The 27,882-nt window shown below is 42.8% G+C and overlaps 1 protein-coding gene across 6 annotated transcripts in view; it reads right to left on the bottom strand.

The window, feature by feature from the left end:
* The window catches only part of ARHGAP10 (Rho GTPase activating protein 10), a 319,062-nt gene that overhangs the window by 10,530 nt on the left and 280,650 nt on the right, over positions 1 to 27,882 (bottom strand). For all 6 annotated transcript variants that reach the window (XR_014264077.1, XM_082463359.1, XM_082463358.1 and 3 more), the window contains one exon: positions 15,297 to 15,456. Coding sequence is in view for 5 of the 6 variants with exons in the window: in XM_082463359.1 (XP_082319485.1) it covers positions 15,297 to 15,456 (160 nt within the window). In the remaining variant the exon portion in view is untranslated. The remainder of the gene's footprint in view (positions 1 to 15,296; positions 15,457 to 27,882) is intronic.

Genomic DNA, 27,882 nt, shown 5'->3' with positions numbered 1-27,882 from the left:
ATGATCTCAAAACTGGAGGCTTGTGACTATGGTCTACGAAGCTTGCTTTAAAAGCACAGGGCTGAAAGCTGCTCGTTTTACTCAAGTACATTTTCAACACATATGTATTCAATGCTGCTATACCCAGATGCCCCTCCCCTCCAATTCACCCTCTTTGGCTAAAACCAGTTTCTATGAGCAGCTTCCGTGTCCTTCCATATTACTGAGCATTATCTTTGACTCTTCTTCTAAAGCAGAACTAACACCACGTCCTGTCCATTTTTACTGCAAAAAGCTCCCAGGCTGTGTTCCTTTCTCTGCGCTCTCGTCGTGAACAGGAGACGCTCCCATTCTCACTGCTGATGCTGGTGTCACGGCAGAGGTCTCCTAGCCAAGCCCCTGGCCCCAGGCCTCCCATTCGGCCAGTTCCATCAGCCACATTCAGCCACCTGGGTAAGACCCAGGCCACCCCGTGTGCCTCCCCAGGAACAGGTGTGCTCCCCCACCTGCCCTGGCAGCCTGGCTTCTTAGCCCACAGCTCTGCTCCCATGACTTCCCCTCCTCCCCCCCTCAGGCTCTTGTGCTCCTCTGCTGGCTCCAGTCTGTCCCCTCCCCCCGGGCTCAGCTCCAGCTGCCTCCCCCAGTTCTTCTCCTCTGGGCTCTCTAAGTCACAGACCTTCTCTGAAGGCCCATCACACCAATAAATGGGAGGGCCCATCAGCATGAGTTGTTCTGTGTTGGTTTCAGACATCTCTCTCGCCTCTGGGTTGACAGCAGGTGGGTAACTCTTTGTGTAGACTCACAAAGCCGGGCAGAGGGCTTGGCACAGGAAGACTTCAAGCCACATCTGAGCAGCCAGTTCACGTGTGCTAACACTACAACTGAACAGTATACACCAGGCCCATGAAATATTGCATTACTGACTGGATATTTAGTACACAGAAGGTTGCCTTTACTCTGATCAGAAAAGGGGGGGGAGGAGGAACATCTTAAAAACATTATTCTTTGAACAACTTATTTACAATCCCCCTATCCAGCCATTCATTTGGAAGTCATAAAACCTACTTCATACCAAGCAAAGAAACCTATAAATCTCAAGGTGATCTGTATCACCAACAGCAAAAGTCACTCCATTCTTCAGCAGAAAATGAAACTTTAATGGGTTCTTACTCATCAGGAAGGGAGAGGATGGCGTGAGTGAAGCTCTGACAGAGAATTTAAGACCACAGTTAGCCAAACAACTGCCATTTTATCTCCCAGCAATTACTCAAGGCGCTTGTGGGTGCTGGTGGCGATGGGGGATGAGGTGTGTTACCCCACCCGAACCAACTCTTCCTGGTCATAAATAGTCAAGTGATGAAACGATGGCCATCTATCTGCTGAGAGGGAGGACAGCTACGGGATGAAGATAAGGTAACAGTGTGTGTATTTATGAGGTTCTTTAAAAGTAAAGGTCATAAATTTTACAGCTATTATCTACTTCATCCTCACATCTTTCTTTTAAAAAGAAATGTGTTGTTTTGTTTTTTTGTAAAGGGAAAATACTCCTTCTGGCAAGTGAAAGAATTGTTGGAAGAGCAGGTGCAGAAGGTAAGGGCCTATCCTTAGCTCGGCTTTCTCCACCCTGTCCCAAAACAGGAACTCAGAGTCACCCATCCTTGTCCAGAGTCAAGCTCGCAACATGAGCCTTTTTTGCTTCTTGGTTTGTTCTCTGTGATTTTTTTTTTGTTTTGTTTTCTGTTTTCTGTCAACACACAGATGTGCTATGTGATCCCACACTCACTGGTTCACCAAGAGAGTCTTTTCAGGCTTCCCACTTAGACCTAGATTTCTGTATTTGAGTCCCTGGGTTTCCCCACAGTATCTCAGAAAGCCCCGGCTCAGGACTTCTCTGTGGGCATGAACTTTGCAGACTGGACTATTCATATTCGCCTCTACTATGGGGAGGAGGTATCATAAGTCACGTGGAGAACTAAGTCCTGTGAAAGAGGAGACCTGCCCAGCAAAACAAAGTTCGGGAAACGGAGCCAGGTAGCCATGAGGATACAAGAAACTTTCCATGGGCTTCTTCGCTGGGAAGGAGTGGGGATGAGGCAGGAAGCGGTTAAATATACTCAAGACCTAAGACCTGAATTCTCGCCTCAGCCAGCAGAGGCCAGACTATGTTTCACAGGTGTCTCCAAAAGCAACCTGCCAACATTTTTTTTTTTTGGAAGGCAAGAAATTGTAAACATGAGTTTCTTTATATAAACCATCTCCTACTTTCCAGAATTTGGGTTTTATTTTGTTTTTTGGTAATAAGGATCAAAAAATATTTTTTAACTATCTAATTCTTTAAAAGATAATACTTATAATTTTCTCAAAAAGCAGTAAAGTATTCCTTTTAAAGGAGAATTTCTGACATTGTCTTTCTCTTCTGTGACTTAAAACATTTTAGAGGAACCCTAGGCATTCAGGAAACGGCAGCCCAGAGCAAAGGTCTAGCAATTTTTCTCAGCCTGGGCCCTCGGAGAGATCTAGCAGTTTTTCTCAGCCTGGGCCTCCTGAGAGAAGGCGCCCTAAGGCATCCATGTACATAATGAATTAACACCTCTCCTGCATGTCTAGAACTGTTCTAGCTACCCATGTGTTGGGAGACAATTCAATACGGGTCTCTGGTGTTTCTGCACTTCTAGTGAGCAGAGGCTGGATTATCTTTTCAAGGATGTTTTTAGAGCACAGAGCCTTGGAAGATAAAGTTGTGTCTTGCCCTGGAGCGAAGAGCAGGCTTTACTGTCCGTCATAAAAGATCTGGTTTTCCTGAGCTCTGGGTTTCTCTCTTGCTAACACCCCACAGGCAGGTGTTATCTGGGCCACGGGGCATCACCCTGTGGAAACCGGGACTCGGATTAATACTCTGAGGACTGCTATGGCTGTGATTAGTACAGTCCTTTGACTCTGACCAGGAGCCCAACGTCTTCTGCCAGCATCCTTGGAATCATGGCAAGCCAATGCGGGACCCTGCAAAGCAGAGTCAAATTTCAGACGTCACAGTTCCTGACAGCATGCTTGGGAGCACTGAGAAAATACTCAGGTCATTTTTTGTATTCTGTGGTTCAGAGGAGAACCCTGGCTAAGAAAGTCTTTGGGTTAAAGATCAAAACTGGTAGGTGATCTAAGAATTAAAAAGTCCATTACCTGCTAGAACACAATGGAATATTTCAAGTGTTCTCTCCTACCACTTCCCAAATTTAAGCATTTAAATAAAAAAAAAAAAACCTATTTAATTGCTTCTCCCTCCTGCCCCTTTAACTACAGATTTTTGATGAGCAAGACCGGCATGATCACAAACCACCGATTTTATTGAATAATGAGCTGCTGAGCAATTATAAAAAAAGCACCTAAAGTGCCATGTTTCCTGAAAGCCAAGCTGTGGTTTGCAAAAATGCAGGCAGAAGTCTACTCTTCCTGAAAAGCTCAGAAACCACATTTACCAAAACAGAAATAAATTACAGAGAAATACGAATATGTTTCTCTGCTCTCTTCCCAATTTCACACACTAAACTGAAAGCATCATGACTCCTCTCCGTCTTTTGGGGCAAAAGAGCCAACGTCCCTTTGAGGAGAAATGTTTCCTTCTCAAAGAAAAGGAAGAAATGGAAACAAGAGGGTTTCACTAAAAACACAGAGATTTCCTCCTGCTAACTCAGAAACTCATCCTCGAAAACTTTCTGACATTGGAATGCTACCTGGTACTCCTAAGGCAATGGGAAGTCTCCTGCCTGGGGGCGGGGCAGGTGGAGGGGCTGGGGAGTGGAACACACATTTGTGAAGGTGATGAGCGAATTCTCTCCAGTAACAAGAATGAGCACTCTTGCCCTGGCAAAACAGGTCTGCACGTGAGGGAAAGACCCTGTAGCTTTCACGATGGGGAGGAATAAACCCTCAATAACATGAAATTATGACCGTTTCTGTGTATGTGTACACTTTACAGAGTTCATTTTTCTGAAAATGTAACAAATCAGAGGTATATGCTGCTTGGGATTCAAACTGTGACCCGATCGTCTCCAATACCAGACTCCACGCGCCATGCATATTAAAAAAACTTTTTGGCAGCAGAAAAGCACAAACATTTCAGAAATGGGGGAGGGGACTTAGGGCCTTAACTGTTAAAATTCGACAACAGCTGCACCAGTCACCAGAGAATGTCTGCCTCTAACAAACATTTCTTGCAAAACATAGGCAGGTCAGGCTCTGGGCAGTGCTGGAATACAAGCGCCCGCTTCCAGGCTCTGGGAGCACAGAACGTAATTTAGCATTCGAGGGAGGATACACATCAAGAAAAGAAATGACTGCTTCTCTGAAATGATTAAATCCCCCAAATACCAAGACATTTGACGATGGCTTTTATGATGTCGGCAACAAATCAGAAGTTTGCACCGGAAGGAAAGATTTTAAGACCTCATTTGCGAGGTCTCCGAGCAGAAGCTAACTTAGTGAAATGATCTTTCATTCCAGGCTGGGAAACAACGTACAGCATAAGTCTAGAACAGCTGTCCTGGGCAAAAGTGTTTGAAAATGTTAATAAAGACAGAAGGAAATATTGTCGATCTGTATATTATGGGAAATCTCTGTTCAAATAAATGCCACCGTTCTTCTTTAAGTGCCAGAGAGGGGGAATTCCCCAGCCAGCACGCTGTTGGTTCCAAGTGAGCACAGTGAGGGGCACAGAAGTGGAGAGAAGCATGCCCCTGTGACAAGTGGCCATAATCCACAGCACTGGGCCGGGAGGACATCACTGATCATCAGGGGGGTTCGAACTGGACCCTGTTTGCTCATCACTCTTGGTCTGAGAGCTACCTGTCAGGCCCCATGCCTGCCCTGGGGACACCCAGGGAACTATAACAGCTGTTTTCCACGAGCACCCAGTCAGGTGAGAAGAGAATGACAAATTGATGATCATGACGCAGCGTGCGAGCGCCACATAACAGAGAGGTGGCCAGGGTCCCGCAGGAGAACAGAGGAGGGAGCAGCTGCCACGTGGGCATCCAGGGAGGCTTTCCGCCCCGAGCCGAGGGCGCCATCGTCAGTATCATCACGCCCTCCCTACACCCCGGCACAGTCGGTGCTGAGCCAGGCACAAATGGCACGTGTTCATTCACTCATTCCCGGCTATGCTACCGTTCCACGTGACACATGAGAAGCCGATAGCAGAACGGTGACGGTGATTTACTCAAGGTCAATGTCGGGTCAAAGCCCCGTTTGGACAAGACTGCACGGAGCTCACGGCCTCAAGTCCCTCCGAGCGAGCGGCTGGAGTGGAACACAAGGAGCTGAATGGAGAGAGATGAGAGGCAGAGGTACTCAGGGGGCAGGACCACTGAGTCAGATGCTCACAGGCAGGGCGACTGAAGGACTGTAATCACACCTATTACAATTGCATGAAACGCCGCCACTCTACAGAGACCCTGGGTTCCAAAGACAGCCCTGGCTGTGGGCCCATGTGCAGTTTCCTAATGTCCCTCAGCTTGTTCCTTTTTTTGTTTAAAAAAAAAAAAGGAGGCAGGAGGGGAAGGGGGAGAGAGGGGACGACACTTCTCACTCTCAGAGGCTGGGGCAGAGCTGGCATTATCAGCCTTGGCTGCGGGTCAGCCGCGACTGAAACCTGGGAGAGTAACAGTCTCCCTGGTCTCAGCTTCCTTAGCTAAAATGAAAGTAAGTGTTAACAGGCTGGGTGGCAGTAAGATGTAAATAAGATGACAGGTATAAAGCACCCAGCGGTGACTGGAGAACAGTGAGCGCTCAACAGGTGAAGCCCTTCTTGTGAGCATCAGGTATATCGCCTCTGCTTTCCAGGCTTACGTCTTCACCAATGAATCATCTTCTTTACCAAAAGACAACGAACTCTGTCAAAGGGAAAAAACTATAAATATTAAGTAAATGTCACCATTGGGGGAAAAAAGTTGCTAAGTGCAGTATGACTACCTATGATCCAGGACTGAATCCTGGAACAAAAGGACATGAGTGAAACACTTAGTGAAACAGAAATCAAGTCTGTATGTAATAGTATCGTACCAATGTGAATTTCCTGGTTTTAACCAAAGTACCATGGTTCGGTGTAAGATGTTAGTAGTGGAAGCCGGGTGAAGGATCTATGGGAACTCTCTATACTATCTTTGTAAATTTTCTGTAAATCTAAAACTATTTCAAAATAAAAGAAAAAATTTTTTAACAACAGGTTGTAAAAAGAATAACCCCAAATAAATTTTTCAATCACTGAAGCACTAAAAAGCCTTTTGAAATTATGATCACACACTTGAAGGCATCCAAAAGCCATATGGAAAACTTTTGGTTAGTTCAATGACATGAAAAGATTCCTAAGGGTTACATTTAAAAATCACTTGGACCGCCCATCTAAAACATGGCAATTAACCACAACTGTTGAAACTGGTTTTTAAGGAGTGTGGGCTTTTCCAAAAAGATCAGTTTTGTTTATAGATTAGATCGAGGTCAGCAAACTTTTTCTGCAAAAGACCAGACGATAAATACTTCAGGGTCTGCAGGCTGTAGGTCTTGCAACTACTTAACCCTGCCATCATAGCAGCTCGAAAGCAGTCACAGACACAATGTAAATGACTGGGTGGCTGTGTTCCAATAAAACTTTATTTATTAAAAAAAACAGGCAGTGGTGGGTCACAGTCTGCTCACCCCTGGATGAGATGGACCAGATGCGAACCCATTTCGTAGTGGAGAGTTGGAAGAGGTGAAGATAATGATGGTAAACGCCCCTGGGCTCGAGAAGCCCACTCGCCTTCCTCCATCTTCACTGGCTTTGTGGCATGGAGACTCCTGTGTGTGCCAAAAGCCGATCTGCAAGCACCCAGCGCTTTCCTGCAGCAGCAGCATCTCTCCTGACTAATTGCTCAAGATCACCTCCCACGCAGGAGGCAGACAGCCAACAGATCAAGCCAGCACGTAAAAGCAAGAACTTGGTCCCCCTTGAGAAAAAGGAGGGAGGTGGGCAGGGAGAGGAGGAAAGGCACGGAAGGAAATCTCTTGAACACAGATAAGACAGAACCTTTTGAGGTTGGATACAACCACACTGAACACTCAGTCCTCACCGCCCAGGATGCTGGGTCTGCTGGGGGGTTTCCCTCCTTGACAAGAAAGGACACCACTACCTAGTCAGCCCATATCTTACGAAGTTCACTCCCAGGCTGATCATTTTTTTGGGGTTTGCTATGAAAGAACTGAGAGTTACACCTCTGACTGATCTTTCACTCAAAGTGTTCCTTGAATTGCATTTCTCTTCCTTCCAGATGATCACTGTGGAATCAGGGACAAGGCTTGAACTTTAGCTTGCTAGCCAAACAGAAAAGGAGCTGCAGCTGCGTTTCAGAGAATTACGGGGCTGTAGAGAGGTCTCAGCATTGTGGTCCTGCAGGGAAACTGACGGGAGTATTTCCACAAGCTCAATTCGTATGTGGAAGACAGCCACCAGCCAACGTGAGGGTGGAACATAAAAAACAGGGGCTCCCAAGCACAGCTCAAAAGGGGTACAGCACTACTCTGCTAAGAAAATCCTCTGGTTACTTACCAAGCTGTTTTACGGGTTGCCTGTCGTGATGGGTGAGCTTCCCATACTGCCCAGAAAAGTTTAGAGAGCTGGCTGGGTCCCACTGGGAACCCTATGCCTTGGTCATGAGCTACCCAAGGGCCCTAGTCTCAGAAGCTTCTACAGAGGAGGTATCTACACAGCGAGGTGAGGACAGGAGCCCCGGGTTCTCCTGGCATAACTACTGTAAATGCTGGAAACAATGCAACTTCAGGTCAACACTAAAGTCTTCTCCAGGACTAGAGAGCCTATTTTCCCTAAGCCATTTAGTGGGGAGATTACATAACTGATGAACCAGGAAGTTGGGTCAAGTTCAACTAAGAATATTAAATTAAGTTCTCGGAGGAAAGGAAAATGCAAGCAGGTGGCCACCTAGGGCTCCCAGGGGAGCCGTGACTGGGTTTTATTACATATGGTACCTTGAAACCTCACAACAACCCAGAGGGGTGGGTGCTGTCACTCCCCCTTTGCAGATAATCTTGCTAAGCCTTGGTTTGCTTAAGTAATTTATATAAGGCCTCCAAGGTTTTAAGTGGCAGGCGAAGAATGCAAAGCCAGGCTTGTTTGACTCTAAAATCAGTGCTTTATCAGTCTACACCACGGTCTTCCAACTCACAGAAAGCTCACGAGGCCCCTGCCTGCATTTCAATGTTGAGACCCAGCCAACCAATCCATGCACAGCAAATGATACATTACAATAGCAAAAACCAATGAAACAAAAAAGAAAAGCAAAAACAAAAGACTAACGAGAAGACTTAATTTTTTTGTTGTTTGTTTGAATCTTAAGCAGTAGAGCAGCTACTACAAAAATTCAGACGAGTGTCTCTAATTTGGAAAGTCAACTTTTCATTACGGTGCTTTAAAGTTAGATGAATGACCAACTATTTGGCTTGAAAATAAAATCTCTGAATTTCAGAACCTGTAGTTAGAGCACAGCAAAGGAAGAGGTGAATTAGGCCACATGCAAGTGCCAAGTACACAATACAAATACCAAAAATACCCTAGCAAGACACAAGGGACGTGTATGGAAGGCTGTGAGGACGCCAGGCGGTCAGTCGTGATGGCGTAATTACTATACTGAGTTGGAGAGAAGATTCAAGAAGATATACAGGACAAAAGTTATCCACCACCACCACCACCCCAATGCGTGTGAACAGACTGATGGTCGATGGCCAAGCACGTGGGCCCCGAGATTAGCTTCAAGAGCTTTACCCGATATCATGTTACTCATAAAAAGATTACGGATGCGGCTCTGTTGCAAAATATCAAATTTTCAATTCTCCCAGCTCTGCTGCAGGGGAGGATGCCCTCCTCCACAAATCTCAGCCAAAGGTTTTGGATGGTGAATGTGCCGCCATTCAGATTCAAGGGTTTATTCCCCATAGGTAACTATAAACCACAGCAACGTGTCTTAACACAGGGTCAGCGCTCCCTCTTCAAAACAGGGGCAGCGGCCAGCTGACAGCCAGTGTTAGCTCACTGGGTCTCAGAATCGGGGGAAAACTACAATTGAACAACTTTCCCATATGCCACCAGACTTTCCATACCGACAGTAACACAAGTCCAAGGGAACCACAGATCACGAGGGCAGACAGATCAGGGTCATAACCCTTCTCTGCCCCTTACTAGTCATGTGGCTTGGGGCAAATTTCTGATCTTCTTTGTGCCTCCATTTCTCTATCTTTAAAAATGAACATACTTCTACCTCACTGGGTCTGATGTGAGGATCAACATGAAATAGTTATAAAGCAGCTACAACAAAGTCTGTGGCCCCCGAGAGTTAATGCTCCACAGTCTTTGAGTCTGAGAAATGCAAGAGAGGATCTACCGCATCAAGCCTTCTCTGCAGCCTCTCACCACCAGCCACTGCTGACGCAGAAGCTTCTGCCCCCTCTAAGTCCCCAGCCCCCAACAGGTCCAGATGGGGCTAACCTCTGGGCAGAAGTCACAAGGCTGCCGGGGCTCACAGCAAGGCAGTCTACTCCTGCTCATCTGCCCTGTACTTCCCTACGAGCTATCTTAGACTTCCACCTTTCTGGACCCACCAGGGACTTTGCCGCTCACTGAGGTGTGGGAGACTGGCTTCCAATCCACTCCTCACAGCACCCAGCACCACATGAAGGCACCAGCTCTACTAGAGATGCCAGTCAATGGAACCCACCACTTTCTGTAACCAGGGTCCACCTACAGGTAAGCAGAGAAGAAAAGGTGCTCCCCTTATTAGGATATGATGTCCTAACTAGCCAATAAAGATGCTGGAAATGCCTATGATGGACAATTCACTTTTGGGGGTTAAATACCACCATCTCCTGATCTCTTTTTAAATATACGTAACTTTTCTCCCCTTTTTACAAAAGCCATATGTGCTCATCTTAGTCAAGTCACCAAAAAAGCAGATATGCACCCCCACAAAAAAAAGAGAGAGAGAGAGAAAACTTTTAAAAGATAAATTCCCTATTTTCTTTTGAAACAATCATCATAATAAGAGAGAGAAAAATTTAAGACATCAACTTCTAGGGTGAACTGACTGCCCTGGCAGGGTTGGGAGCAGTAAAGTCAAGGAGCAATGGGGTTGAGGAAGCCCTCCCTGAAGGGGTGGAGGAAAGAGAGAAAAGAAAGAAAGAGAGATGAAGGGAAGAGGTGAAGACAAAGTTTGCCTATGACTGCTACCTTATAATTTCTAAGTGTGCACCCAATTTCACCAAAACCTGTTAAAAATTGTTTAAGGTGATTATTTTTCTGAACTTCAGACAAATCACTCATGGTTTGTTGTCATAGACACGAAGCCAGTTTAAGGGGTACTTTGCTATCTCCCCACAAAATTCATCAACTCCCTGAAAAGCAATCATGGAACCAAGTCAAGTAATCTCAAATGCCAAGTAGCTGTCTATGGGAAACCTCTATCTGTTTGCCCAGTTTAAAGGAAGCAAGTTATTATTTCGTAGACAAGAATAAAAATGGTCACCAGTGAGTACACACAAAGTCTACAGATGACACGCACAAGGCTGTAAATGGGCATGGGAGCTTACCGTCTAATGACTTTAACCAACTAGCACCAAGCCTGGGGAGGCATGTATCTCTGATGCACAACAGTGGCTCAGGGCAGCATCTGGGATAGACGTGTTAGGAACACCTTCACATTCAGGATAAACCAAACCAAACCAAGCCAAGCCTCTCACTGGGTGGGAGAGAAGGATTTATTGCCCTCCCAGCCTGCCAGAGCACAAACTGAGTTACATCTCAGGGTACCAACATTCCCAGCTACGAAGAACTATTCTAAGATGTGGCTGCCATCTTGACTATGGACACATGCTAGCAGGAGGAGCTCCTTTTCATTTGAAATCTGTAGAGGAAGCAGATAACAACACCTGGTATCTACTTACAGGAGATTTTCTTTTGGGGCAGAAAACCTAAAAGAATTACTTATCAAGGACCTGCTCCATCATTTAAAAATGAAGAGAAAACTACTTTATTGGGGAAAAAATGACTTTGGAACATTTGAAATACCTTGACCTATGATGTAATGTCCTCCAAGGAGACTGAGCTAGCAATTCTTTACTGGCAATGAAGTCACCCATCACCTTACCTGAGTGTACAGGTAAGGAATAGCTACAGATTGATTGACTGCAATGAATAATACCCACAAGTCATAAACATCAGCAGAAACCCAAGAAATCCAATTCTGCTGGATTGTTTTCTACCTGTCAGAGGCTACAGCTATATTTACACACTGCCTATGTCAGAATATCAGCTGCTGTAGGTTTTCCTGCATAAATTTGCTTTCTGGTAGCTGGGGTCATGGCATTTCTGTACAATAGAGCTACCGGGGTCCTATGTGATCTACGTACATTTGGGCTTTATTTTTCAGGACCTAAGATAAGGCAAGTGTAAGTTTTGGAACAGAGAGTCACCACTCTGGATTAAAACCAAGCAGTCCAGGCAGTGCCTCCTTTTTAAGGCTCTGAGAAGAGTTTTAATGACTACACAGCAACTTCGGTTTTATTAAAAGGGCTCTTAATCAGATTTACTCAGATCCTACTATAATCAATACTGTACAGCTGGTAGGCAGAGATGATGGATTAAAAAAAAAAAAGAAACAAAAAGAAAAGCACACACAATGGAAACTAAATTTATAAATGCTAAGGAAATAAAGAAAAATACTAAGAAGAGAAAATAGTGAGATTAATTCTGTGAAATTCCCAAAGAGTTTTAAATTGCCTAAGAGACATTCAATGATACACAGAAAGAAATGAGACTTCCAAAAGAAAAGCATTTTTATAAATGCATAATAATTTAAATGGGAAATAAAATATTTATTAATAACTATGTCAATATCACTAAAAAGTTCAAAGAGTATGAGACCCAATTTTATCATCAAGAATTTTATGATCGAGGGCTTCCCTGGTGGTACAGTGGTTAAGAATCCGCCTGCCAATACAGGGGACGTGGGTTCAAGCCTTGGTCCGGGAAGATCTCACATGCCGAGGAGCAACTAAGCCCGTGCGCCACAACCACTGAGCCTGCGCTCTAGAGCCCGTGAACCACAACTACTGAAGCCCGCATGCCACAACCACTGAGCCCACGGGCCATAACTACTGAAGCCCATGCGCCTAGAACCCGTGCTCTGCAACAAGAGAAGCCACCGCAATGAGAAGCCCAAGCACCATGACAAAGAGCAGCCACTGCTCACTGCAACTAGAGAAAGCCTGTGCGCAGCAATGAAGATCCAACACAGCCATAAATAAATAAATAAATTAATTAATTAATTAAATCTCTTAAAAAAATAATTTTATGATTGATCTTGGAGTGAGGGAAAGATTGGATAGTGTTATGCATCTAACGTTTGTGACCCCCCCCTTAAATTTGCATGTTGAAACCCTACCCCCTCCCATGGGACGGTGTTAGGAGGTGGGGCCTTTGGGAGAAAATTAGGATGCAATGAGAGTGGAATCCTCATGAATGGGATTAGTGTCCTTCTAAGATCCACGAGAGAGCCTGCTTCCACTCTCTGCTCTCCATCATGTGAGGATACGTGAGAAGTGAGCAGTCTGTACACTGGAAGCAGCCTCCCACTTCAACCCAGCCAGGCTGACACCCTGACCTTGGACGTCCAGCCCCCAAAACTGAGGGAAATAAATTCCTGTTCTTAATAAGCCATTCAATCAAAGTATTTTGGTTATAGCAGCCCAAACTGAATAAGATTGATAGATAAGCAGGCAGGCAGATGGAGACACTGAGGTAGATACATAGATAGACACACACATATACTAATATCAAATAACAATAAAAGGTAAGTACTAACTAGTAAGGGGATCGTTCTCTAACATCACATATTGGGTATAGACAGAGGAAGGGATTATTCCGAACCCTCCAGTAGACTAGAGCCCTAGAGAAGGCTACCTGAAAGTGAAAACTAAATTAGATCCTCAAGACAGGTCAAGATTGTCTTGAGCAGAAAGGAAGGGAGACACTTCAGGCAGAGGGAATCAAAGTTTGCAGGGGGCACCCAAGGGCTGCTTGAAGACAGCAAACACACAATCCTAGGAAGGCAGAAGAGGGGAGGGGAGGGGAGTGGGAGGGGAGGGGGAGGGGAGAAAAAAAAGAAAAGAAAAAAGAAGGAAGCACTGTCACTTCTCCTAACTACACTCCTCAGAGAAGCTGTTTACATCAGCACATGCCTAGAACCATGCGGGGAGGGGCGGACAGGAGTCTATGTCAGGGTTTGCCAAACATCATCGGGGAAAACGTGAGAAATACGCATTTTCAGGCTCTCCCCAATCCTAACTATGGTGTGGGCCCAGCGCCGTGGGCTTCACAAGCCCTGCAGGGGGTCCTCATTGTCCTCAAGTGTGAGAGGCGCTCCCCCGACTTAATGAGAAAGCTGCACTGAGATATGCTTACAAGTAAGTCCTTTAAAAAATACACAGGAATTATATTATATATATGTAAGAGAGAGATGCGTTTTATCCAGTGCCCAGAAAACAAAAAATCAAGCTCTTCAAGTAGCAGGAAGTCTCCATTATAACAAAAACCTCCTTTCCAGACTTGTTTCAACTACTTATTTTGCCCCCTCCCTTTCAGGCCTCTCAAAGGCTGGAGTGCTTTCCATGACATTTTAAAATTTGTATGAATAAGAAGCTGGGGGGATTCACTCCCCATCTGATTTATGACCAAAAATATCAAGCTCTTCATGTTTCAGCCATGCACGTGCTGTGAACTGAGCACTGCCTGCATCGTGGCTTGGAATGTCACTTCTCCACACAACCACTGTGGAATAAGAAGCACCGACTAAAATGCTCTCCACTGACTGTGACAGACACTTACTGACAGGAATAATTAGAGACCTGGCTTGTGCTTTAAAACACACACGCGCGCACACACACATACCCCAAATTCCACTGCTAGACTGCCCAGCATTGCAGAGGCTGGTTCCTATGTTACCACTGTCACTGTTGCTTGTAGCACAAAAGTGAAAGAGTATTTTTATTTTGAAAAAAGAATAGTAAAAATGACAGGCCTGTTTGAGTACTCTGTGGTTTAAGTCCACGATACACAGTCTTCAGCATTTAAATATACATATAGGACCATTTTGGAGGGAAAAAAAATCTCATCTGGAGAATGCGTACCCATATTTTGAGTTCCACTTGGATTTTCGGTTAGATTTTCAAAGTCTTCAGGTCACCCCCAAATTTTAGCATACCAAACTTCTCCCAGCCTCTTGTAATACTTAATAAGTTCATAATGAGTTCATGTGAATCCAGCAGTAACTATAAAAAGCCAACTGATGTGAGAAACACTCTCCAATTCCATTTAAAGTCCCAAGAATGCCCAGCTAGGGTAGAATGACATCATTATCTAGGACTTATTTTAAGCAACTTTGATTTTTTGAAAACATTTTTTTTTTAACTTTAAAGACAGGACACCCAAATACTCTCAGGCTGAATTATAGATGTATTTTTGGATGTCATTTGATTGACTAATCAAGTAATGTCATGTAATTATTAGCAGAGTTCTTTTTTCTTTTTTTCCTTCTCTGAGCATCTGTTTGAAATCTGATGCTCCACACCACCACCAACCTGCATTTACTCCACAGCCTCGGGAAGCAGAGAAAGACAAACCCTCATGTAGTCAAACCAGGTCCATGGTATTTTGTTTGTATTGGTATTATTTGTCCTAATACACCTGAGCTGATCTGCTCATGGTTGGCACTCAACCAAACTGAGAAACTAAAATCAGATATTTCATCCATCAATTGTCAATTATGCAGGGTCCTACGGAGTCAACAGAGCAGGACACTAGCATAAAGCTTGCAAAAATTCATATAACTAAGATATCATCCAATAGAAAGCCTTGAAAGTCTACTGATCACAATGCATGCATTTGCATCTTTCTAAAAGCTTGCAATAACTAGCGAGAAAACATCCCGAGCAGGACAATAACAAACTTCCTTCGTGCAACCCCAAACTGCCATGAATTGAACTTAAAACAGATCTGAAATGGCACCTGCCCACCCCTTCCATACTGGGAACACAGAGACCCTATTAAAGAAAGGCCTTGTTTTATGGACCCTTCTCCTTCTGGCAGCCCCACTGATTAGAGAACAAAGGTCCTGAGATCTAACGGCTTCAGTATCGACCTGCCACGTAAACTTCAAAATGAAAGGCCACTTTCTTTTCAGGGCCCTCCTTCCCTCAGCACCAAACAGAAAAGCACAGCTACTTACGCAGTGGATGCCCAGTCCCCAAAGGTACCCCCATCTGCAAGGAGGTGGTTTTTGTCTGGTCCAGGGGGCCCATGGGCAGCGGCAGCCATGGGAGATGGGGAGGAAAATGCGTCCAGGCTGCTGGGAGGAGTGTCCTCCTTAGGAAGATTGGGACGGTCACCTGGGGAGGAGAAAAAGCCATCAACTTTCAAATACTCAGAGGAGAAAAAAAAAAAAAAACTCCACTAATAACTACATGGCATCACTTGATTAGTCAATCAAATTATATCCAAAATTACATTTACAATGCAGCCTGAGAGTATTTTGGTGCCCTGTCTTTAGGGATTTTGGTGCTCTTTTTTCTGTTTTTAATTTTAACCAAAGATGCTTAAAATAAATTATAGGTAATACAAAGTGAGGAGTGTTGTCCCCACAAGAAAAAACAATAATCAAAATCAGGTCAAACGGAAGATGAAAGCCTTAATGGCGGCCACAATGACTTCCTGGTCTCTAAGGAGCGCAGTCATAAATCAGTGATAACCTCGAAAACACTCCAGAGCAGTACACCAGTCCTGCAGGGTCCAGCCTCTCACTTTCTAGTCACATGATGGCCCTTTAAGCCACTGCCAATCACCACCCAGTCATAACAAATTCAACAACTTGAAAGGGACCTTATCTTCTCAGCTGGTGTCTTGGATTACAATTTAATAGTCCAATTTATTAAATCCCGGACACAGAGAAACTTCCATTTCCCAGCGAACATTAGGGAGGATGTTCTGCAAGAACCAGACCCTTGCAGTGACTGCAGGGCATGACTTTAAACCCAAACGAAAATGCATTTCTTAAATGGGCTGCATGATTTATTCACTCACGGAGGACCATTTTGTGAAATGCGTTTGTATCACCTGTACACATTATGGGCTTGGGTGGGAAATGCAGAAGGTAGAAAAGAGCTCAGAAGAGCAGCCGGGTCCCTCGACTGGTCTCCTCGCTTTCATGGTACTCCCAGCTGCCATCAACACATCTGAACAAGCCCGCACTGAAGCTCGGACCCTTCAGCCAAAGTCACAGTCTCCATTAAATCGTAACTGCTCCGGGGCAGCAACTTTCTATTAAGACAGCACTGGCTTGGCCTTGATTTTATAAATGCTGGGTCACAAGAGTTGCTCAACAAACTGCCACGGCAGATGACACACAATGTGGAGGGTCACACTCCAGCCACAAACAGCTTCCAGCTGATTAAACCTTCGTATTTCCTCATTCCCAAGTCCCAGAAATAGAGGGTGTATGAACAACCAGGAACAGTGAGGAACGTGCTCTCAGAAAACCATCTTAGATGGATTTCAATTCTGCTAATAATGGAGCACAAGAGCAATCCTGGGCTCTGATGAAGCTCGCTCCCAAGATACTAATCTTGAAAATTGACTGTATAAAATAATTCTTACTTAACTCTGACCTAGCTTACAACTAAGGCTAAAAGAATCTTAGAAGTGGAGATCTGGAAAAGCGGAATTCAGGCCAAGGAGGAATTAGAGGGGGTGGTGATGGCTGGAAGAAGGGATCCCTTACAGAAGCAGCAAGGGGGATGCATGATCCTGTGCAGAAGATTGCGGTGAGGGAGTTTTCTGAGCTTTTTCTTTCCTAAGTGCACGGACAGGGAGAGAGATACAATGGGGTGAGAGGTGAATGTGATCTCTGTGAGCAGGTCTTCTCCCTGGGCAAAGTCGCTCTACAAAGCCTTGCTCTCTCTCCATTCACAAACACACAGCCCAGAAGACCATATGCTTCCTCTTTCAGTGAAGTTCCTTTTTCTACTGCCCTTCACCACAAACGTATTTAGCTAACTGGAATAATTCAGCCCCAAAAAGAAGGGCTCATTTTCAGGCAAATGAACCCAAACCCACTGATAGATCTCTATGATTTCCTTTGGATTTATTTTCGTTCTGGGATACAGTCCACTTTGAAACAAAGGCTGCCTCTCCCCCTGTGTCTGGATAGCTCAATCCATCCAGTTCTTTCCTGCAAATGAGACCTGGAGCTCCAGCTTTCCAGGGCCCTTCTGTGTGTCGTTCAGTCATCCTGGGCAACAACTCCCTTCAAAACTAAGAAGGTCTCCTATGTAACCCCAGCACGGAGTCTAAAGTAAACTCCTGAACGTTTACCTGCACGACAGCTGCCAGTTCAGGGCTTGGCTAGAAGTTGCAAAATATGACCAGCTCTGCAGCAGGACAAGATAACCTCCAGAGTGGGTCACACGCTAGCAGCTTCCTGGCTGCAGGAGACTGGATGCTGGCCCTCTGCTCTCTGGGCTGCAGGCCCTGTCTCTGGGGCAGGGCCTGACACAGCAAAGCAGCAAGTGAGAGTCTGGGTCCAGCTATTCCCTGACTCACTCCTACAAGGAGAAACGTGTCAATGAGAAGCGGCTTTGGGGAAGTGGAGCCCAAGGGTCTAAGGTTCCTTTCAAAAGATACCTGAAAGGTTCTCACAACCATATACACTAGCTCATCACCACCCCCTCCAATCCTGTCCCTAAGCAGACTGACACAGCACAAATTGTCACTCAACGTATTAAATCACGTGCTAGTAAGAGAATTTCTCCCTTCCTTCCTGCCAAACAGTGGCAATATGAGCCCTCAAGTGAAAAGAATATTGATACAAGGGCATAGGTTTACACAAAGTGATCAAACGAAGAGATCTCTCAGCCTGCTTTCCATGTGCACAAAATTCCTCTCTCTCTCACTGTTCAGGAATGAACTTATCTACTTGAGAATCACTGCATTTGAGGAAACACTAATATCAGGCATGTAAAGGTTAAATAGTCTAAAATTTTAGTTCACCAAAATTAAATGACTTCTTTTTAACTAGTAGTTAAATAATAAAGCTTTAAAAAATTCTATGTTTGACAATATCAGGAATAAAGATTTTAAATCCTATGAAACTAATTTGTACTTGAGAACTACAGTCCGACACCCTCGTTAGTTTTCACCTTTCATTTCTCCAGAGTGTCACACAACCTCTTTCCCTAGGTGCTACCCTTCCACAGGCATCTCCAGACTCATCACCTGCAAGTAACAGGGTTGATCCGAGTACGCGAACAAAAATGGTGCTGAAGGGCTTTTGTTATGAACAGACTCCAAGATGAGAAACTCACTAGAATACAACTACCACATCTAGAAGAGAAAATGACTTCCTCACAACCCCCAGCTTAATTCCCACCTCCTCCATAATCTCTTGCCAACCACCTTTTCTGCTTGTTCTCCTTTCTCACGACAGCAGGCAAGCAGAAGTCAAGTTTACATCGCACTGTCAATGCTTTCATGACCTGATTTTAGCTCCCCACCTCCGTTATGCATCTTTTGAGGGTGGAGACCATGTCTCATCTTGGTAATCCTTAGAGAACACAATGCAGTGCCAGGCAAATCAGGAGGCTTCAGGAAATACTGGCTGTGGACTCACTGCCACAGAAAAGATCATGAAATTGAAAAGCCAATGCCTCTAGGAATTAAGAAGGAAAAAAATCTACAAATCTCAATGTATTGTTAGAAAATCTGCACACAGCTTCTGATAATCGTCCTCTCCCCTTTCAAGCCACAGACATCTCTCACCCTCTTTCTTCAATTTACTGAGGTTCTACTTATATACTAAGGCACATTGCAGATGCCAAGTTACAAAGGTGAAGAATCAGCCTCTAACCCAAAGGTGCAGAAGACAGTCAGGTAAAGCCAACACAGTAGAAGGTGGTAGGGTGTCGAGTTTTATATCTCACTAAGGTGTCTGGATTTGTGCTACAGGCATTAGGAAGTTATTGCAGGGATTAAGCAAGGAAGTGATACAGATTCAAGAGATATTCAGGTATTACAGCCATCAGACCTCTGTGAATGAAGGTGAAGGGTGAAAGAGTAACCTACCATGACCCTCAAGTTCTTGCTTTAGGTAACCAGGTGAATGTAGAATTATCCATTGAAATAGGGCATGAAAAACAAGGAGCAAGTTGCATGTGGGAGATAATAAGACCAGCTGCAGACATGTTGGGTTCGAGGGGGTAAGAGATCGAGGGGAAGATGTCCAAAGGAGAGCTGGTTATACAGCCCCAGAGCCCTGGAGAGAGGTCTGGGATGATTCTATTGAGAGGCATGTGGGTTGAGTTGAAGTCATAGCACTGGATGGAGAGGGCGAAGGAGAAGATATAGAAATGGAAGAGAACCCTGGAGGAACTTCAGTGTAAGGAGCAGCCTCCTCCTTACTGATGGTGGTGGTGGTGGTTATTGCTGTTACTACGGAAAACAGAGAGAAGTGTTATCTTACAAGTATTTAGGTTTCCGGCCCAGACATAGATTCGCATAAAAAATGGACCAAAAAAGTATTCACGAGGACATGCCTTTCATGTCAGCTACTGGATTTCACTATTTAGTCTGATTTCTTTATGACGCTGAGTACATGCACATGTGTTTTGTTTTCATGAAAGACTAAAGCGATCTTCAATGACTGGCAGAAAACTGAGCAGGAAGAGGGAAAAAGAACTTGATAATTCTACCACAGTTAACAATATACAGGATGTTTATCTATCTATCTATCTATCTATCTATCTATCTATCTATCTATCTATTTATTTATTTATGGCTGCACTGGGTCTTCGTTGCTGTGCACAGGCTTCTCTCTAGTTGTGGCGAGCAGGGGCTACTCTTCATTGCGGTGCACGGGCTTCTCACTGTGGTGGCTTCTCTTGTTGCGGAGCAGGGGCTCTAGGCGCGCAGGCTTCAGTAGTTGTGGCACACGGGCTCAGTAGTTGTGGCACGTGGGCTCTAGAGCGCAGGCTCAGTAGTTGTGGCACACGGGCTTAGAAGCTCTGTGGCATGTGGGATCTTCCCGGATGAGGGCTTGAACCCGTGTCCCCTGCATGGGCAGGCAGACTTAACCACTGCACCACCAGGGAAACCCTATCTCCTATATTTTAATATGCTGATCAACTTTTACTCTAGATAGTTGAACTTTCTTGTTCTGATGATAAGTGCTTCTCTCCACTCACCTTCTGCTCATTTCACTTAAACAGAACTGCTGTTGGAGGGAATGAGGCTTAAGAGTTTTCCCTCCTATTTCATTCATTTCTTCTTTGTCCCTCTCTCAAATAAACTTCCTAACTGTTGAGACGTCAGAGATGGTTCCCTTTGAATCCGTTACCTGCTGTTTTCTACTCAGCCTAGAATGTTTGAGTATGAGCCGAAACCACAGGAGGTTCTGTTATTCGTCAGAGATGGGTTGTCTCCGCTCGTAAGGCTGGTCCATGCTCCCCTCTCTCAAACATCCTGGCTTATGAATTAGAAGAACGAAAGAGAAAGGGGACAGAAGAGAAGAAAGAAAAAGGAAAAAAAAAAAGAAAAGAAAAAAGCAAAAAAAAAAAAAAAAAGAAACAAAAGAAAGAGAGAAGAGGAGAGAAGAAGATCTAATGAATTAGTTAAACTTCTGACAAACTTCACAGTTACGTATTTGGTTAAATGGAAGACAACAGCAGACTCTCTCTGTGGTTCTGCTGGCACAGAAATATGCTTCCCGTCAGAATAATCTTAGATGCTTCTAAATATCAAACAGCTAGTCACTAGGATCAAAGAAAGATTTATTGTTATAAGTGCAGAACAAAGTAACTGCACTTATAACAACACAGTAACCCTTTTACAGTAAAGGCCAATCAGGAAATTTCCAGTCAAGATGGCAATGAAATTTTAAATGGAAACCCACATCTCCTCTCACATATGCCCAACAACAACAGCAATGAAATGACTTTTTAAAATAAATTTGCACTTGAAAACTCGTTTCACATCTCTGTGAAACGGAAACAGAAAGGAAATAGTTTCAGAAGTCAGCGGGAGTACAAGCCAAAAGTCTACCAGCTCCAGGACTCATCCAAACCAGCAGAATCAACAGACATTTAAATCCTGTGGTATCCTTAGGTCAATATACCTACAATACACCAGGCATGGTTCAGGGATAGAACCAGGCTCCCCATGTGGAACTAGGGGTTGGGAGACACTCACCACACTAAATGGAGGCCAAAAATCTGTGACCAAGTTCCCCACTTGCCTGGAAAGTAGATTTGATAAGCCCACCCCCTCCCTTCCCCGGGATGAGAGTTACATACAGGAATAATAGCTGGTTCTGAACCAAAGCACCTGGTTCAACCTGGTGAATACAGTGGGCAAGAGCTGGAGAGGGAGTAGAAAAAAGAAGGAAGGAAGGGAAGGAGGCTCTAAGTCGTCCCAACGACAGGTACACACACAAAATCCTCCTTCCCGATGGACTTATACCTACAGTCTCTAAGAACATAAAGAAAACTAGGATAGTAAACTCAATAACAACAGAAATTCAGCAATTTAGAGATTTGTAACACAAAAGAGAAGTGAAATTGCCAACATTCAGATCCCAGAAAAAGAAGTATATTGAGAGGAAGAAATATTTAAAGAAATAATGACCAATTCCTCATAATTAAAGAATTTCAAAGACCTCAATCTAAAGGACTCAGAGTACCAAACAGACAAAAAGAAAATACTGTACATAAGATACCTTATTGCAAAATTTGAGAATATCAAATACAAAGAAAAAAATAAAAAGCATCCTGACAGAAAGAACAGACCATATTTTTTAAAAAGACCCAGAGTGACATCAGAGTTCTCAACAGCAAAACTGAATTCAGAACAATATTGAAGTAACATTTTTAAAGTATTGAAGGATAAGAATTTTGAGCACAGAACTGTATATTCAAACTGCCAAACTGCCTATCAAATGTGAGGGTGTAATAAACATATTAGACATAAAAACACCCAAGGATTGCCACATAAAGAACTATAATGATAACACTTCCAAAAGACAGTTTTCAAGTATTTAAATAAAAGAAGCAATATGAGATTTTCAATGTCTATCACTGTCTTCTAAAAACTCTAGGACAAAAGAAAAGGGAAAAAAAATAACCAAAATGATCCAGAACATAGAATCTAGAAAATATCAACATAGTGGGGGTGGGTAGCCCAAAAAGGAAATGAAAGTCCATTGGATATTTATCTTATTAGAGATGGAGACAGAAACATAGTTGAGTTTAAGAAGCCAACAGATAAATAAGCTTATAAATCACAAAAACAGGATATACATTATTAGAAACAGCAGAAGAACATTTGCTTTTGTAAAGAGAAAGGAGGAAAGAAAACAAAAAGGTATCAAAATTCATTATTAAATAAAAATTATAAAATGACAGAAATCCTAACATAATGGTAATCATAATGTACATAAATGGATTAAACTCATCAATTAAAAGGCAGTGATTCTCCAAATATATTTTCCAAATCCAATAATATGTTGACTACGAGAAACATGCTTACAACAAAAAGACAAAGCAAGGCTGGAAATTCAAAAAAATAAAGCTATACTAGGCAAATATAAATCAAAATACACAACGATCTTAATAAACTACATGAGAGATAAAGAGGGTCATTTTATACTGATAAAAGGACAAGATGATGGAGCAAGAAGATAAGCACCTAATGATACAGCCTCAAGCAATATATAGAACCGTAAGGAAAAACAGAAAAATCAACTATCATTATTGGAGACTTTAATACACTCCTCTCAGACAGTGTTATCAGGCAGGGAGAGAGAGAAATATCTGTAATCAACAATACAAAGCTGCTCTATTTTTTAGACACACACACACCTTGAAATAACAGAGGATAAATACTCTTCAAAACAAATGTTTTTTTAAGGATTTTATTTTATTTTTTTTTTGGCCACACCATGAGGCTTGTGAGATCTTAGTTCCCCGATCAGGGGTCGAACCTGGGCCCTGAGCAGTGAAAGCGCAGAGTCCTAACCACTGGACCGCCAAAGAATTCTTAAGGAAATATTTTGAAGGATGGATATTACACATCCTCTCTTCTCAGACCAAAATTACAAAATATTTAGAACTTAATAAACGAAAGGATAGATTTTACCATTTCAATATGCTGGTAAACTAAATACGGTTAAAAAGAAAATCATAATGGAAATTAAGAAAGATTTAGAACTCGACGATAAAGACATTTCGTGTCAAAATTTGTGAAACATGGCACAATAATACCAAAGAAAACTTTATAGCTCTAAAATATTGATTAGGAAACAAGATTCAGAACATTTTCTATGCCATATTTAAACAGACAATTTCCCTAAATACTGACAGTCAAAGGATCATCATGACTGTTTAAATATTCACATTACATTTAGTCAGGGAAAACTCTCAAAACTAGAATTTACTAAAATATATTTGATTTCTTTTATATTTTAGTGTGCTCACTCAACAGGGATTACTTGTATACTGTAATTAGTGAACACAGGCTATTCCATAAAGTGAAAAGCTAATATTCTTAACTATTGTTTTTACTATCGATTGGTATGTAACACTTTCTGGGGGAAAAAAATCTCCAAAATCACAGTGGAAATCGACTAAAAAATGTGATCAGACATATAAAAACTCACTACCTAAGTACAGAGAAATAAATCTCAAGGCTAAACATGACCTAGTTTACTTTTGAGGGTGGCTTCAGCCAAAACTAGGTAGACTCTTTCCCCAGCAGGGGGCAAAAAAGCTGACGTGGTGACATTTATCCTAGCCCCTTCCACCCCTTGTGCCTGGATTCATTCTCCTGTCATTCTGCACTATAATTATCCTCCTGTCATTCTGCATTTTCTATCTTTTAAACAGGGCTGCCCAATAATAACCAATAATGGTTTGCTTAGAGTATTTCAATTTCTTCTTTGCCCACTTGGTGTGTCTGTTCTCATGATGCTATACCCAAGGAAGACTCAAGCACCAAAAATTTAGGCTTAATGTCTGAAGCTGAAGAGGGCACAGTATGTAGGGAACTGAGAAAGGCTGTCCTCAAGGAAAACATGTCTGGGTACAAGTCACAGTAGTAGACTAATAGCTGTGGGAATGAAAGTGATGGGAAGAGGCTGAAATGGGAAGAGGATGATGAAATGCCACAGGAAGAGGAGAGTTTTGTTTGTTTTGCTAACTTATATAAGCCTGTTCAAAATATAACCTTTGAACTAAGCAGAAAATAGTCAGGCTGCCCTAGTTTCCATCATGTGGCAGATATCATGACATCAATAAAATCTCCTTCGAGCCATAGTGGTCTTTCTTCCTAAGGTCACCCAGGACACACAGCATACTGAAAAGGAGAAGGGTGCCTACCATCAAGAACAGTACTCCTGAACTCATTTCAAAGACACTCTGATGTAATTTCTACTCTGCTAAAATAAAGTCTGAATTGCTATATTTCATCATGTCAAAAACTAGTTTCTAATACTGCACTGACTAGTGTAAATTAGCATAAACCAAAATTTATGTCTTCCCTCCCCCCTGCTCAATATGCAGTTGGACTTGACGTTGTATATAAAACCTGATGCTGAACAATAAATATGGAAGTGACCTCTATAAATAAAGCTAAATCTGTCTAGGAGCTGGCGAGACGCTTCAACATATGAAACAGTAGAAGGAAAACATTCCCCCACCAATGTTCATAAGGCCAACATAACAGATGGGATGGGTGCCAACAGTGGCATTTTAAGGTTGACAGAGATCAAAGGACATAGCCACCATCCATTCTTTAATGACCCTGTGTACAGGAAAAGTAGCATGGACTAAGCGGTGCTGGTCCCTGAAATGCAGTTAATACAAGTCAAAGTATACTACTTAACTCATGAGAAATGAGACATCATAGAACTGTAATATTGAATTGGAACACTAACCCATCTAGGAGAGCATTCTACTTTTTAACAAGGACACTCAAGAACACTTGAGTCATCCATAGCCTCACTCTTCCTACCTAAGTCTTACAAGTACATCATAATGTCTTCTGGCTTTCAAATTACTGGGTGAGATTGCTGTAGTCAATGAAACATTCAAGGGTTCCAATGCTAAGTAAAGGAGCATGACTTCCACAACAGCTCATCACTCACTACTGCTCCAAAGGGAGGATTACAGTTCTGTCCAGTATTTTGTTTTTGCATCTGGTCCTTAGCGCTAGCGCCCCCATATTTACTGACGTGCAGATACCAGTGTGACCAGATACCCAAATTTATTGAGACTGAGGAAAACAGGAAAAGGCTACATTCCAACAACATAGAAAGACAGCCTGTCCTGCCTAGCTGGATTATCTAAGACTAGTTTTGTCCAAGTAGCCCACTCTTTGCCTGGTAAAAAAAACAAAAAAAGTGAACAGGCCTGTTTCTTCATAGCATACTTAGATACTCACCCAGAACGTCATGGAGTCATATGAGCTTCTCGAACTAGAAGCTGCAGTATACACACGGAATGACTAGTGCACAACAGAGCAGTCTGTGAGCAGCATGGCTGAGAAGGGTCAGGATCAAATCCCAAACCCCACTAACACCTAACCAGCCAAAGAAAACCCAGCACTGCCTGCATAGTTTTCCATATGCTAGTCTACTTCAACTAAAATGGCCAAGGAATTGAGAGAACTTGCATTATGAGGTACTAGCAATAGTGGCATTATACAGATAAGATCTATAGAGAGAAAAAGAAGTCCCTCCCCACCCAAAAAAAAAGGAATCCAAAGCGAGACAAAAAGTAAAGTCGATATATTTTTCAGGCCAGATATTTATTCTTATCCTTCTAAAAACATAAGCCAAAAGAGTTATATTATCTTGTACATTAGTTTTAATTAACTGCAAAAGTGTATGTACACACACACACACAGGCAATTCCTTTCTTTAATTAGAATAATAAAGATAGGTTAGGAAACTCAAAGTTTGACTTTGAAATTGAACTTCTAAAATTGCTAATGTAATTGGGTATCTTTCTTTAAAAAAACCAAATCCAACCTGTCCATTCAAAGGGAATTCTTCTTTGCTGTCCCCAGAGCAGTAGGTAGTAAACAACTATTAAGAGAAAACAGTTTAGGTTCTTTGATCAGAAAATCTTCTATTAGGGAAACAAAGGGGAGGGGGGTATAAGAAATTAACCCTGCCAACTGCCCATTAAGGAAAGAATGCTAATTGTATTTCTCAGCAGTGAAAGGTGCACTGAGAGACCAGTTACAATTGCCAAGTGGAAGGAAAGGTTCCTAAAGTCCCACTGACCCCAATTCTCGGCTCTGCTGCAAGTTAAAGCAATGTCATGCTGGGGGCGATGGGGCAAGATGTCCCAGTTCCTCTCATTTCATTTGGCCCTCATCAAACAAGACAAACCATGATGGGAACCATGATAAAGCTAAATAACATGCAGGTTAATGACAGTCAGTGTCTAGCTAAGAATAATTCCCTTGGGTAATATAATTTCTTTATCTGAAATCATGTCTAGGAAAGGGAAATGTGACTCTCAATAAAATAACCTCCCACCCCCAGTCCCAAAAGTCCAAAAAACAAAAGTACACATAGATATGCATCCCCCCCCAGAAAACTGAATAAGAGAGAAGTCAACTCCTAAACTGTAACCTAAACTGTCACAGTAAGGCATGAAAAGATGTAATGAAATTGCCATACAATTATAAAGCAGATTTTATTTTCTACTGTCTGAAGATATTAAAAATTAAGCATAACGCCTGCCTGAAAAGCTACCGAATGGCTAAGACATGCCAAAAGTGTATGCTAGGAAATGCTGATGAGGGAATCAGCTGTGTTCTAATCGCATGACATAAAACACAGACCCCATTATAACGTTACAGCAGCAGCTAACAGGCATTAGGTTACAACTCCAGGAACCACCTCTGCGACTTACAAGGTCAATGGAAGGCTGAAGCAATTCAATTACAAAGTGAAGAAGACCAGTTCAGCTGCAATGTCAATAGAAGTCAAAGCAAATTGCTTTACTCTGTAGAGCAGAGAGCATTTTTATATCATAATCACAGCCCAGAGGCATTATTTACAGACTGAGATTTCTGCCTATATAAACAAAAAATATAACCACCATCTACGATTATCCTTAGCAACCAAAAAGTAATCAGATACTGAATCAAGCTGTCTTGCATAAACTTCTGAGGAAGCCTGACATTCTGACAGTTCAGGAAATTTAAAGCACACGCCAGTCCAGCTGAGAAAGGAGGGTTGTTGGACTCCTAGCTACTTACCTATCCTCCTCCCCCATCACATCATTCTTTTCACCGGAACAATGTAAATTATTATCAACTGCCAGTTTAAGATAGCAACCAATAAACTTATTAAGCTGGACAAAAATAACCAAAAACAAAAGACTAAGTTACATTTTCTTGGAAAGTATACCACATAGGAAAATATATTTGAAGCCCTCTATTTTACACATCAGGCCCTCAGGAAAATCTAAGCTAAAATTGAGTAGTTACTAAATATTGGGTGGTTTACAGCCATTAAATCATTTGTTCTTGGCAAAAGCCATGTGGAAGTTTACTGACCCAAACTCATGAGGCTTCGAGGGGAATTTGCCTAGATCATACAAGACAGTAAGAAGAGAACAGGAATTCAAATCCAGGTTAGGTTAAATCCAAATGGAACCACAAATAAGTCTACTATTCAATAAAACTCTTTTGTGGCCTAAGTATTTCCAGTGATAGTGATCCCCAAAATGCTAGGACAATGTGCCTTTGAGAGCAGC

Source organism: Balaenoptera physalus, assembly GCF_965194825.1.
Source record: "Balaenoptera physalus genome assembly, chromosome: 5".
In the NCBI taxonomy this organism is placed as follows: domain Eukaryota; kingdom Metazoa; phylum Chordata; class Mammalia; order Artiodactyla; family Balaenopteridae; genus Balaenoptera; species Balaenoptera physalus.
Note: the sequence above shows the minus strand (reverse complement) of the source record. Positions and strands in the feature narration are given on the sequence as shown.